The sequence below is a fragment of the Octopus sinensis genome, linkage group LG2 (assembly GCF_006345805.1).
Source record: "Octopus sinensis linkage group LG2, ASM634580v1, whole genome shotgun sequence".
NCBI lineage: Eukaryota > Metazoa > Mollusca > Cephalopoda > Octopoda > Octopodidae > Octopus > Octopus sinensis.
The window spans coordinates 50803428-50818427 of record NC_042998.1 but is presented as its reverse complement, the minus strand read 5'-3'; the positions used below and the strand labels follow the sequence as shown (position 1 = coordinate 50818427).

The window sequence follows — 15000 nt, the reverse complement described above, 5'->3', positions numbered from 1 at the left end:
GGAACCATGTGGCTGGTAAGCAAGCTACTTGCGACACAGCCACTCCTGTACCTAAATAGATAAAAAAGAAACTTGACCATTTTCAGCAATTCTCAGACTGCAATTACTAGGCTGAAATTTCTCATTCACAATTTACTTCATCATAGTCTTCTCCGTTGGGAAGAGGTGCCTGCATTGACTAACCCTATTATGGATGGTGTTTGTTATGAGCTTGAGGACCTGGTTATAACCCTAGTGCTAGCTTCCCTCACCCAGAACTTTTGAACAGCTACAGAGGATGAACACCAGTGCGTCTTTCCACAGGCTCAGAGGAGACACTGGTGACTCCATTTTACCCCAATAGAACAAATTGGATATCTCAGTAGGATATTATGAACTGACAAAGTCACTTTACAGCATCCAATTAGTGAGGCTCTGTTTTCCAAAGGTCATCAGACTTTGGGTGCTGCTGCCTGTTCCCATCTTAAGTAGGCTTCTTGTACTACATTCCAACACTCTTACTGACTTTCCCTCCACAATCATTGCTCTTACCTTGTTCTAAATGAGTAGCTTCTCTCCTCTCCTTGTCATAGCTAGATGTTGTTCTGTTATTCAAACTACTGCAATAATCCATATTGGAGAAATAGCCTAAGTATAGGTTAAAGAATTAGGGAACACTGGAGTGAGTATGATGAAAAGAATAAAATATCTTTACCAACATTGTCATACAGAAAAACAATGGGTCAATAAACAATGCAGAAATGTTACTCTTACTATACACCCAAAAGATCTGATTCTATAATAGGTTACAGAGAATATAGATTCTGATTCAACACACATCCTCAATAGAAGGAATCAGTAGATTTACAACACACCAATAGCATTGCCTACCACCAAGACCATTGTAATAGAAGAATGAGTATAAAGTGGAATTAAACCCAACAAAATTCACTCACCTCCCCTACCCCACATACACTCACATAAATTCTTCTCGTAGGATCTACAAAAGCAAAAAAAAAAAACAGACAAATAAAAATTATAAAGATGCAATGAAAATAAAATACACATGCTTGACAACATAGAGACGAAACTTGGCTGCATAATATGCACAAGAAAATAAGTTGTAGAATCTGAATTCATTGAAAAAGTTACATTGGTGATGAGCAATTTCTGAGAAATTAGTCAACAGTAAAATAAAAGCTGAAGTGAACTACACACAATGCATTATTTATTGGTATTATGACCCTCTCAAAGAATAAAAGCTTCTAAATATTCATAAGAAAACACAAAAATTATAAAATAGTAGCATTTTAAGGAAATTTGGTTTGTTCCCCTTGCTGTACATGAACAAGGTTTCCTTCATCCTTTTCATGCAATAAATGCTATAACAATATTTTCATTACAAAGAAGGTTAGACGGACAGGTGGAAGTGATGAAAGGGTGAATCTAATCTTAATGAGGAATACAGATTGGAAGAGAAGTTTTCAGTGTTATTAGCGTGATTAAGAACTTTTGAGAGATGATGGTGACGATGTTCAAACTGAAGAATAAAGCAACATGTTTTTAAGCCTATAAAGTCTTAATTTAACTATCATTTTAGATTGATCCAAATGGCTGGTTGTAGTTTCAGTTACATAAATAGATAAACTTACATTATAATCATCATCATCATCCAGTGTTTTAAATCCGGGTTTTGTCTCCGATAATGGAAGTGGCTAGATCTACCTCACACCATCTTGCCCAGTTTGGGGTGTTCTCCTTTCTCGAACCAACCCTCCCAATCACCTCTTCCACCTGTCCCCTCCACCTTTTCCTTGGCCTACCTCACTTTTGCGCTCCATTTACCTTAAGCGCAATCATCCTCCTCAGAACATGCTCTTCATCCTTCCTCAACACATGCCCATGCCACCTCACTCCATTCGCCCTTGCCAGCCATTCCACCGATTCCTCCATCCCCAGCATCCCCATCAATTCCTCAGTCTTCCTCTTATCAAATGGCTTTCTTTCAACATTGCTCTCTCGGTCCTTCTCAAAATTGCCATCTCACTCTCCTTCAAGCACTATGTCTTACTCCCATACAGCAGTGCAACTCTCACACAACTCTTATAGACCCTTCCTCTCCTCTTCAATGAGAACCTTTTCCCATATAACAATGCTCCACATTCCCTGAACTTCACCCAGCCATGCCTCGCTCTTGCTGTCACAGCTGCTTCACATCCACCACTTACATCCACCCTATCTCCCATTTACATCCTATTTATATTTCAGGTAAAACCACCAGTGCCCTTAACAAGTGGCAGCAGTTCAAGCAGCTTAGTACATTGCAATAACTATCAATTTACCCGTTCTGGTGAGATGCATCAGATCACTACTAGTATTCATCCTGGGACTACAAACTTATTTATCAATAACTTCGGAAATTTTTCCTCGACCAGCACCATGCCAAACGAAGATCAACAAGTAGCCGTGGCTAACAACTGTAATACATTTTATAGCTGTCATGCGAAACCAAGACAACACTATTTCAATATGTTTGGTACAGTAAATAAAATAGTGGTAGGTATGATTTATAATTTTGTTCTCTTTAACTCTTTAGCATTCAGATTACTCTGTCAAATGTAATGCTTTATTTATTCACAATGCTTTGAAATAATCATGCATTATCTTGTAGCTTTGAGATCCCAATGATATGATTGCTCATTTTTACAATGACATAGCGGTAATACTGCAAGTGTGTTGGCTTGCTTCAGTAGATTCCGTTGAACCTTGTGGGGTGCGACCAATTGAGGCACTTAGAGTTGCATTGATGGTTTTTTTTTCTGTTTTTTTTTGTTTTTCATTTGTATAAATTATACAATAAAATATTCTAAACATTTCAAGGTTGTACACATGTGCAGCATTGTAGCATAGATGTGAGAAGTTGTGAGAGGTTGTACATGGCCATTTTTAACATAAAACAGGTAGAATATTTGGGCCTGTTATGGCTGGTTTAAATGCTAAAGGGTTAAATCTCTCACAGATACATATTGTGCCCTAGATTGGTTGGTGTCTGAAATATATAGTACTTTGGATCTTCCATAAAACTCAAGTTTTCTGGTGATGTTAGAATCTCAAAGATAGAAGACCTCAATAGAAACTATGCCTAATATGTAAATTACTTCCATAGGACCTTCTTTAGATTATCTTTTTTATTCAGTTTCCCAATCTATCTTTTATCTTATATTTGTTTAAGTCATTGGACTGTGGACATGCCGGGACACCATTTTGAAGGGATTTATTAAACAAATTGACCCCAGTACTTACATTTTATTGATACTTATTCTGTCAGATTCTTTTCTTGAACTGGTAAATTACAGGGATGTAAAGAAATAAACACCTGATGTCAAGTGGTTATGAGGACAAACATAAAGATAGACACAAATATACATATTCATCCATCCATCCATCCATCCACTCATCATCCATTAATCCTTCTTTCCTCCCTTCTTAAATTCCTCTCTCCCTAATCAACAAAACATGCATGTTCATTGCTGGCATAGGCTGGATAGTTTGCCAGAATCCAGTGGGATCTAGGGTTCTCATACTCCAATGTCTATTTTGTGGAGGCACAGGGCTTAGTGGTTAGGGTGTTGGACTCATGATCATAAGACTGTGTTTCGATTCATAAGACTGTGTTTTGATTCCTGGACCTGGCAATGCATTTTGTTCTTGCAAAGCACTTTATTTCACATCACTCTAGTCCACTCAGCTGGCAAAAATGAGTAATCCTGCAATGGACTGTTGTCCCATCCAGGTGTGGAATATATACACCATGAAACTGGGAAACCAGCCCTTATGAATTGATATGACCCCAGAAGGAAACTTTGTGGAGACGCATGGCTTAGTGGTTAAGGTGTTGGACTCATGATATAAGATTGTGGTTTCAATTCCTGGACTGGATGTCATGTGTTCTTGAGTAAAACACTTCATTTCATGTTGTTCCAATCCACTCAGCTGGCAAAAATGAGTTCTCCTGCAATGGACTGGTGTCCCATCCAGGTGCGGAATATATATGCCATGAAACCGCAAAACTGACCCTTGCAAGTAGGCATGATTCAAGAAGGTAACTTAACCTTTACCAGTGTCTATTTTGGCATGGTTCAACAGCTTAATGCCCTTCCTAACACCATGCACTTTACAGCATCTGTTGGGTGCTTTTTATATGCCACCAGCAGTATTGAGGTTACTATGAAGCCTGCAAGATTGCATACCTTGAGGTGAAGTGGGTGGTGGGGTAACTTTACACTAGGAGAATAAGAAATAGAGAAGGATAACATATGAGAGAAAAAGGGCTGGAACAGATCAGATTTCTTGCTGTGGAGGGGCTATATGACTACTCACATTTTACAAGAGAGGGTGGGTGTGTGGAGCTGGAAAGTGATAAAAATATTCACAGAGGAGGTGAATGGGGTGTTCCATTGGTCAGTTCAGATCACATGTTGAGGTTAATCATACAGTGACAGCATATTTTCTTGTTTGCTGCACCTTGCAAATGCATAAGAGCTTCAAGGTTAAGATGGCGTTTTCCAGGTATAAGTAACCAATAATTTGAAGTTCATTAGCAGGTCATTTATTCATTTATTTATTCATTTTTTTTTTCTTGTGGCAATAATCTGATAAATTGGTTTACTTGTTAATATCCTGTGTTGATGTTGAAATTCCAGTGAAAGAGCCTTGGATCTAGATTAGAAACAGGTTCTTTCTCTATTGGCAAGAAACCTTGAAATAAAACTGAACAATGACATAGATAGATAGATAGATAGATAGATAGATAGATAGATAGATAGATAGATAGATAGATAGATAGATAGATAGATAGATAGATAGATAGATAGATATACAGACAGACATGCAGCTATATGCATGAGGAGGCATATATAAAACAAAATAAACAAATCTGTTCATTTACTTACATACAAAAATACTCTGCTGATGTTTTTGAAATTCCAATGAAGAAACCTTGGATCTAGGTTACAAACTGACTCTTACTCTATTGGCAAGAAATCTTGAAATAAAACTGAATAATGACATATATACATATGCACATATATACTTTGTAGAGGCACGTGCACATGCACACACACATACACACATTATATGTTTATCCATGTATGTATGTATGTGTGTGTGTGTTTAGTGAAAGAGTTACAGAAGGAGAGAGAGACAGAAGACAGAAAGAAAGAGAGAGAGAGAAACATCTAAGGAATTTGCCCTCAATAATTCATTTGTACTGTAGTCTTTCAGAAAGAGTGCCAATACTTCTTTGTTGATTGTGTTTTAGGATAAGAGAATAAACTATATTAGCTTCCTGTTCTATTTTGTGTTATTGAATACATGGTCAATTGTTGATCCTTCAACAGACATCACATCAAGTATCTCCACATTGTTATAGATTAATGATTAGTTTTTTGCTGAAGCAGCTCAATTTCCAATTTGAAGTATGAAGTTCATAAATTCTCTTTGTTGTTCTGTATGTATGCAAATTTGGGGTTAGCAAATATTTGATATACAACCACAGATGAAAACATTTAATGCAAATATTAATTAACAAAAGTTCTTGCGGGCTATGGTAAAATTTGTCTGAAGTTTCCGCCAAGTGGAATGGTCTTACTCCAAAAGGTCTGTAATGTCTTGCTGGCAGTTGTCAATCATATTTTGAGCAAATGTGTGTTCCCTGTAGCATTCATATTATTCTGCCCAATTAACCATTCATTTTCTCATAGGTTCAAGATTTTGATGATGTGATTGTTTACCTTTAGGATGATATTGTATGGTAGGTGTGAGAGGCCAGATCTGGCCTCTTAGAACAGAAAACAAGTAAACTTTTTGGGCTGGATATGGTCAGTTTAAATGCTAAAATGGTTAAAGTTTTGGTTTCACAAATTGGTTTGATCAAATATCAGAGATACATATCATGTATTCACATCTGTCAGAGACAGGCAATCTGAATACCATATTTTTTGGCATGGAAGTCGAAATTTTCTGACCAAAATTTATAGCTAAAACAGGTAGGTCATCTTATATACTAAAACAACTTTGCAGGACCAAAATTTTATTTCAAATGTAGCTAGATTTGGAAAGATGGTAACAATGTTTGAATGTTTTACACTGCATGTTAATATTATATACTATGTTGACGTGTATGCCAGAAAATACAGAATGCTGGGAATTGTTCTTCCTCCTGCTAGTAAGAAAAGCAATCAATTCCTGTCCATATTGTTCATAATTACTTCATAATTACTTCAAGAGATATCAACAAATTAAAAAAAAAGCATGTTTTACTAAATCCACTTGGAACATCAATGTAAAATCAGTTATTTACAAAGATTCTTCCTTTAGTAATTTTCTCAGTAAAATTAACAACATCTATTCATTAACTTTTACTCAGAAGTGAAAGAATCAACATTTGGCTGACAAATATTCTGTTCATTGATTCTTTGTTGAGCTTGTCCTCTCCATTTCAGTAAACCAATCCTTTCACAAGTTATTGTTCTATTTTGAGTTTGGACTTAATTTATTTCTTGTAGTGCTACATGTAGTGCTGTAACCTGGCATTTCTTGATGAATCTCGTCATTGCATTATCAATATGTTTCATATTTCTTTACTGCCCACAAGGGGCTAAACACAGAGGGGACAAACGAGGACAAACAAAGGGATTAAGTCGATTACATCGACCCCAGTGCATAACTGGTACTTAATTTATCGACCCCAAAAAGATGAAAGGCAAAGTCGACCTCAGCGGAATTTGAACTCAGAATGTAACGGCAGACGAAATACCGCTAAACATTTCGCCCGGCGTGCTAACATTTCTGCCAGCTCACCGCATTATTAATGTTTCATAGCAGGGTTACATTTATGGGATCATAATGTGCATAAATACCTACAAACATTATTCTGTCCTGAACCAACATCTTGAAAGTAAAGGCCTCTGGTGTAGCATTTTCAAACCGTTCATCATTTTCTAATAGTCCAAGATATTTGCATGGTACCACATAAGTAGGCATAAATCCCTATTCAGCAGATTTCCAAGCATCAAACACAAAGCAATAGCATGCAAAGGGGGAGTTTTCTGTCCCTCTTGGGTTAACTGCTTACATGCAGCTAGTCACATTGGGATTTCTTCTTAATGTCATTTCCACTGTACAAGAAATTATATGCATTCATATGAAGAGTACTAGCTTAAAGCATGCAGTCAAAATAGTATTCTTTTCTACTCTAGGCACAAGGCCCAAAATTTGGGGGGGGGGGAGGCCAGTCGATTATATTGACCCCAGTACACAACTGGTGCTTAATTTACTGACCCTGAAAGGATGAAAGACAAAGTTGACCTCAGCGGAATTTGAAGTCAGAAAGTAAAGACAGACTAAATACCTATTTCTTTACTACCCACAAGGGGCTAAACACAGAGAGAACAAACAAGGACAGACAAATGGATTAAGTCGATTATATCGACCCCAGTGCACAACCGGTACTTAATTTATCAACCCCGAAAGGATGAAAAGCAAAGCCAAATTCGGCAGAATTTGAACTCAGAACGTAGCAGCAGACGAAATACTGCTAAGCATTTCACCCGGCATGCTAACGTTTCTGCCAGCTCACTGCCTTGCAGTCAAAATACTATGGCAATTATGTTGAGTTTAAGTGGTTTGATGAGCTTCATCTCCTTGAAAGTACACTCATTGCTAACCTAGAAAGTGAATAGCCAGTCCACAAAATGTGGTTTTGATTCCTGGACTGCATAGAGCATTTTGTTCTCGAGCAAAACACTTTGTATCATGTTGCTCCTGTCCATTCAGCTGTAAACCAGTTCCAACAATAGCTGTGAAGTTAACCCAGTGATGGAAACTGGGTCAAGCTCTGGCCTTATGAGTTGTAGTACACAAGAGGAGTGTCTGGGCAAGGTTGTTTATGGAAGACCAGCAGTCACCCAGGCATACTAGCCCCCCCCCCTCTCCATGCTACTGATGTTATCCAAGAGAAAGGCAAAGGCCTGGCACCAGTGACATCACAACTCATATCTACATCTGAGTGAAGTGGAGCAATGTGAAATAAAGTGTCTTGCTCAAGAACACAACACACAACCTGGTTCAGGAATCAAACTCACAGCCTCGTGATTGTGAGCCTGATGCTCTAACTACTGAGCTATGCACCTTCACACACACACACACACACACACACACACACACACATATACACACACACACATACATACACATATTAGGAGGGAAGACCCCCTTTGGTCATGAATGACCATGGGATTTTGTGAATCTCACAGATTTTTTTTGTGTTTCTTAAATGGCTTATAAACACCTTCCACGCTGCAATTGTTTTTGTTCCAGCACACAATCTCAGATCAGGTCACTTGCTATGCAAGTACATCTCTGTAATTTTTTACCTGAAACTGTTCTGAAATTTGTTTTGATATGATCCATTCTCTATGCAAGTGAGTGAGGATATGCCAATGCAACAAGGCCAGTATATCAAATTTCTTCACAAGTTCATGTAATAACTATCTTCCTTTTCATTCAAAATTTATGCTGAGACTAATCTGTCAATACCAGCTCAATGTTCTATCTTGAGAGTAAGATGTTCAGTGCAAAAGAATTACACGATGATAGAAGATAACAAGAAACTGGAATAGCTTTTCTTGTCTTTCTACCTGTTATCTAAGAAAGTGAAAGTGCTTACCTTGTGAAAAGTGATGATGAAAGTGCTTACATTTGCAAAACAGTGACAATGCTTACTAAGGAAATGAAATTATTAAGGATCAGAAGTATTCTGTATTGATTGTATAATAAATAGTGCATTGTATGGGAGACGCTAGGTGCTATAAAGTATGCAGCATGATAAAAGCATGTTGTAACATTGTGGAATTGTACAAAAAGAAGACATGAGAAATCCTTACATAAATGTGTGTGTGTATATCATCATCATCATCGTTTAACGTCCGCTTTCCATGCTAGCATGGGTTGGACTATATATATATATATATATATATATTCCATGCTGGCATGGGTTGGACTATATATATATATATATATATATTCTTTTACTCTTTTATTCTTTTACTTGTATCAGTCATTTGACTGTGTGATACACACGCACCCGAGTTTCTGGGTATTGACTTGTCATCAGCATGTGACAATCACCTGTTATTTCTTTATTATAGGCACACTGGCTAGCCCTTAAGGGTGAATGCTACAGTAGCTTGTAACCCCTTAAGGGTTAGCCACATTTAAGTGGCAAAGATAATTTACGATATATATATATATATATATATATATTGGCACCTGTGCCAGTGGAGTGCTAACAGATCCATCCAAGCGAGATCACTAGCAGAGCAGCTGTCTGGCTTCCATTCTGGTGGGCACATAAAATGCACCATCTGAACGTGATCATTACCAGCATCACCTTACTGGCACTTGTGCCAGTGGCACGTGAACAAAACATTCGAGCAAGGTCGTTGCCAGTGCCGCTGGACTGACTCCTGTGCAGGTGGCATGAAAAAACACCATTTCAAGCATGGCTGTTGCCAGTACTGCCAGACTGGCCCTCGTGCAGGTGGCATGTAAAAGCACCCACTACAATCTCAGAGTGGTTGGCATTAGGAAGGGCATCCAGCTGTAGAAACTGGACATTAAAGGATGATGATGATGTACATACATATACACTTATGTAGGGAGTTGGGGCTCAATTTGACAGTTTGCGTAAAAGGGAAAAAAAACACAGTAACCCATCCAAAAAGTAAAAGTATTATGAATATAAAAAAATATCCACTAGATTATGGCTGAGTGATAACTGAGTGTTTACTCAAATTAGCCACCCTCAGTTTTCATCACAGCTGCAAGACACCTCTGAAACCTGGTGCATGCACTCCTTACTGTCTTCTTGGGAAGATCTTCGAACACCTCCTTGATCTTGGCCACCAGCTTGGTCTTGGTATTGCAGGCAGAGTGGTTGGTGACTTTCTCAACTGTGCCCACCACATACTAATCCATGGGAATAAAATCAAGGGAATAGAAAGCCAGAAATTGTGGCTGGTGAAATCATAGAAATTTTCCTACAACTACATCTAAATTGAGCTTAAGGCCTTGTTTATCACTTGCTGGATGAATTCTGGCATGTGGACGCAGTTAGAACATCTACTGTGTTCCTTCCTGCCGGCCATGGCTTTGTAATCTCTGTTGCAGCTGTCCATGTCATGCCTTACAGCCTTTACAGTGTTCACAGAGCTTTGAGCAACCATCATGATGTCAGCATTTTGATACCTGGTGCGAATGCCAATGATACAGGTAACTATTTTCCAATATTCAGATAGCTTCCAGTGCCATCATGTCAGCTAACTTTTTCACAGTTACAAATTTAATCTTTATGCTCTTCAATGCCACTGATTGTTCGCTGTTCACCAATATATCAGGCTGTTCCTAAGAAAGGGAGGGTGTTATAAAAATATCATCAAACTTAGTGCAAACACCCTGTGTATATATATATATTTGTTGTGACCCCCTTCGGTCATGAATGACCATGGGATTGCACCTAGAAAGTTACCCCCCAAGGCACAAGTCTGGGCAAGGTTGTTTATGGAAGACCAGCAGTCGCCCATGCATACCAGCCTTCCCTCTCCATGCCACCGATGTTATCCAAGGGAAAGGCAAAGGCCGATACAGTTTGGCACTAGTGACGTCGCAGCTCAATTATTAACATGCAAGTAGCTGAGCACTCCACAGACACGTGTACCCTTAACATAGCTCTCGGGGAGATTCAGCATGACACAGAGTGTAACAAGGCTGACCCTTTGAAATACAGGTACAAGAGAAACAGGAAGAAAGAGTGAGAAAAAGTTGTGGTGAAAGAATACAGAAGGGTTCACCAACACCCCCTGCCGGAGCCTGGTGGAGTTTAGGTGTTTTCACTCAATAAACACTCACAATGCCTGGTCTGGGAATCGAAACCGAGATCCTACGACCGCAAGTCCGCTGCCCTAACCATTGGGCCATTGCACCTCCACATATATATATATATATATATATATATATGTATGTATACACATACACGCATACACACACACACGCTTGTAAATCATTATGTCTATTGTCTATTATTTGCCCTTTTTTCCCCTTTATCAGCTGACATGCACCAGTATGGTTCCTGGCATAAATCAATAAATTAATTGCCATACCATCATCATCCACGAGTCAATTACTTAAACGCCAGCCCTTAGCAGCCATGCAGTCATTAACTAATTATATTTATATTCAATTAACAAACTAATTGTGTTTTTTGGCAACAGTTGGAAGTTTATTTATGAATCACGAGGAAGAAAGCATAAAATCGCCATAGCAACAAAGCAAACATTAACCTACTGTTTTCTTAATTATACAGAGAGGATATGCTGTTAATGAGGTGAGAGGGTGGTCATTTTAACCCTTTTGTACAGTGGAGGAAGGTTGGGATACCTGTGTGTCAATATACAGTGATTAATGTTTAATTCAGATTATTTCATGTTTTCCATAATTGGTGTTTTTTAACTCTGAAGCCACACTGGCCAAACTGACTTATGAATAAAAACAGCCCAGTTGTGATCATACTACCTCTTTGTGCTAATACTATAAGAGTTTTGTTGTATCTTGGGAGGGTCATTGGGCCAATAATAAACACACCCACACACTGGTTCTACTTCTCTTCTTTTACTATTACAACTGCTACTACCACTACCACCACCACCACTACTACTACTACTACTACTACTACTACTACTACTACTACTACTACTACTACCACCACCACCACCACCACTACTACTACTACTACTACTACTACTACTACTACTACTACTACTACTACTACTACTGTTATTCAGTAATCTTAGTTTTATCATGTGTTTTCACTGCACTACCAAGTACAGCTCTGTGTGCCTTAGGTTTGCTGTGGTTTGTTATGTTGCACATATTTTCACCATATTGAAAGTACTTTAGGTAGGATGTATGCGGTGCCTAGTAGTGCTATTTTCTGTGTTATATACATTCCTAAGTCCTGGTTTTTTGGTGTTTATTTGTCTGAATTTTTTTAATCATACCTAATGCACCTATTATTCTAGGGATTGTTTCTGTTTTTAGGCTCCATATTTGGGTTATCTCCATTTCCAGATCTTTGTATTTTTAGAGTTTCTCAATTTCTTTTAGAGATACATTGTCATCTGTTGGGATTGATATATCGGTTAGAAGGCCTATTTATCTTGGTGATCTCTGACAACTATATCTGGTCTATTAGCCTTGATTTCTCTATCTTTATGTATTATCATATCCCAGAGTATGGTTGCTTTCTCATTTTCTGAGAGCATTTCTGGGGTGTGCTTATACCATCTCTTTTTCTGTTGTCATTCCATGGTGTTGGTATAGCTTCCAGTGTATTTAGGTCCCAACTCTGTCATGTCTGTAGATATATTCCATCTTTGCCACAGCTTGGCAGCCAGAGATGAAATGATTTATTGTTTCTTCCCCATCAATACATATTCTTCGGTTACTTGTACTTTTCTTCATTACGTGTTTCTGGTGGTTTTTTGACCTTGTGCAGCAGTTAAAAATTATTATTATTATCATTGTTGTTGTTGTTGTTATTATGCAGGTATGCTGGGCAAAATGCTTAGCAGCATATCATTTGTCTTTACATTCTGAGTTCATATTCCACCGAGGTCAACTTTGCTTTTCATCTTTTCAGGGTCAATGAAATAAGTATCAGTTGAGCACTGGGGGCAATATAATTGACTTACCCCCTCATTATCATTGTTAGTCAATTGGTTAACCATATAACCAATCGATCAATTGATTGTTTGATTAGTCACTCAGTCAATCAATCAATCAATTGGCTAGGTTTGTCAGGGTCCTTTCATCATCATTCATGGCCTTATCAATGACAAGCTTGCTTTCAATCTACTTCAGGTTTGATTCAAGTCCGTCGCTTTTCTAGTTTACGAGTTCTATATTTATATGGAAGTGAGTGAGAATATATGTGTCTGAGTGTGTGTTTCAGAGGGGGACAAAAGGAAGGAGAGTGAAAGAGAAAGAGAAGGTAATTGTTTGTTGTCTAACAGTTTATAATGGACAATTCTTTCAATATCTCACCATACACTCAACATGATCTTCCTTGGATGAAGTCCTCCTCTTGGTTGTTGAACAGGTCTTCCTCCTCAATTGATCTATGATCAGTAGCATTTAACATTATGGTAAAGGATCCACTTCTCATTACCTATAACAAGCCTTCCTAATAATAATTCTTTAAGATGTCGTGAAACCAATGACTGACAACAAACAAGACGCTGTTGCAGATTCTCTGGAGACATTTCATCCGGGATCCATTTTCCAACCACTGAAACCATTCCGATCCTTTTCAGTTGGCGTAGAAAAGTTGTATGGGCTACGTTAAACTATTCTGCAAGTTCTCTACAAGTAGCAGTTGGATTTTCTGTGGCAACAGCTTCCAACTGTTTGGAATCATGTTGTTTTGAACGACCTTCTTTTGGCTTGTCTTCCAAACTCAAATCCCCACTTCTGAAGAGGGAAAAACCATCACCTGTAACTTCTTTCACTCACTACATCATCCCCATAAACTCTCAGAAGAGACTTTGCTGCTGTGCTTGCATTGACACCTTTATGAAACTCATAGAGTAAGACATGCCCAACGTGATCTTTAGATGGGACAAACATGGGTGTGAATATAGCAGAAGATTATGGCCAATACAATCAGAATCTGAAAGTAAAATGTATAAATTATTTGTTGTGACATTCTTAAAACACTGCAAGAGGCACAATTTTAAAAAATACTATCTAAAGCTGTTTTCTAAAAAATCAGCCATTACCTTTGCACCAACCGGATTCATATTTATTTTTAAGCTTGGTACTTATTGTATTGGTCTCTTATGCTGAACTGCTAAGTTACAGGAACATAAATACACGAACACTGATTCTCAAGCAGTAGTGAGGACACACACACAAACACACACACATACACACGCATACACACACACACACACACACACACACAAAATGTGTTTCAACACATGCATTTGCATAAAGAATCTTGCAAACTAGATACATAAAAATTAAGTATATGGGTGCAGGCATGGTCATGTGGTCAGAAGCTCACTTCCCAACCACATGGTTCTGGGTTCAGTCCCACTGTGTGGCAAGTTGGATAAGTGTCTTCTACTATAGTCTTGGGCTGACCAAAGCCTTGTGAGTGGATTTGGTAGACGGGGACTCAAAGAAGTCATTCATATGTGTGTGTGTGTATGTGTGTGTTTGTGTGTGTGTGTGTGTGTGTGTGTGTGTATTAGATTATCTGGAAAGTTCCGAGCGCTTTTTGATATGCAAAAAGAGATATACTACCTGAACCATACTTTTAGAAACTTCCAACTCCTCTGCAAATTCTCTAATGATATTTGAGTTTTCTTCAATTTTTGCCTTCAAAACATCTGCATCCAATTTTGAAAGTCTTCCACTGTGACTGTCATCTTCCAAGCTAAACTCTCCATCTTTAAATTTTGCAAACCACCTTCAAACAGTTGATTCACCTGCAACATAATCACCGTAAACTTCACAAATGTGTTTGCAAGTCTTTCCAGCATTTTCTCGTTTATTAAAAAAGAAAACCATTACAACGTGAATATGAAATTTTGGGTTATCCATTTCAAATGTCAATAAAGGGTAACCAGAAAGAAAGATAGATCTATTTTTAGTGAGGAACAGAGAAGAGATGCTCTACCATTTCAAGCAACACCAAAGTTTTAACTGTGTTCGAGGAAGCATTTAAATATTTAGCTTAAAAACACTCAGAACTTTCCGGACTATTTAATATATATATATTGTCTGTGTTTGTCCCCAACTTTTGCTTGGCAACTGATATTGGTGTGTTTATGTCCTTGTAATAGGCTTATAAAGAATAAGTCCTGGGGTTGAATTCTTTGACTAAAACCCTTTAAAGTG

The 15000-nt window shown here is 38.1% G+C and overlaps 1 protein-coding gene across 6 annotated transcripts in view; it reads left to right on the top strand.

Moving 5' to 3' along the window:
- The window catches only part of LOC115232355 (tubulin polyglutamylase ttll6-like), a 497092-nt gene that overhangs the window by 437267 nt on the left and 44825 nt on the right, over positions 1 to 15000 (top strand). For 4 of the 6 annotated variants that reach the window (XM_036513224.1, XM_029802194.2, XM_036513219.1 and 1 more), the window contains one exon: positions 2248 to 2535. The exons of the other annotated variants lie outside the window; for them this stretch is intronic. In XM_036513224.1, coding sequence (XP_036369117.1) covers positions 2248 to 2535 — 288 coding nt within the window. The remainder of the gene's footprint in view (positions 1 to 2247; positions 2536 to 15000) is intronic. 6 annotated transcript variants of the gene reach the window in all.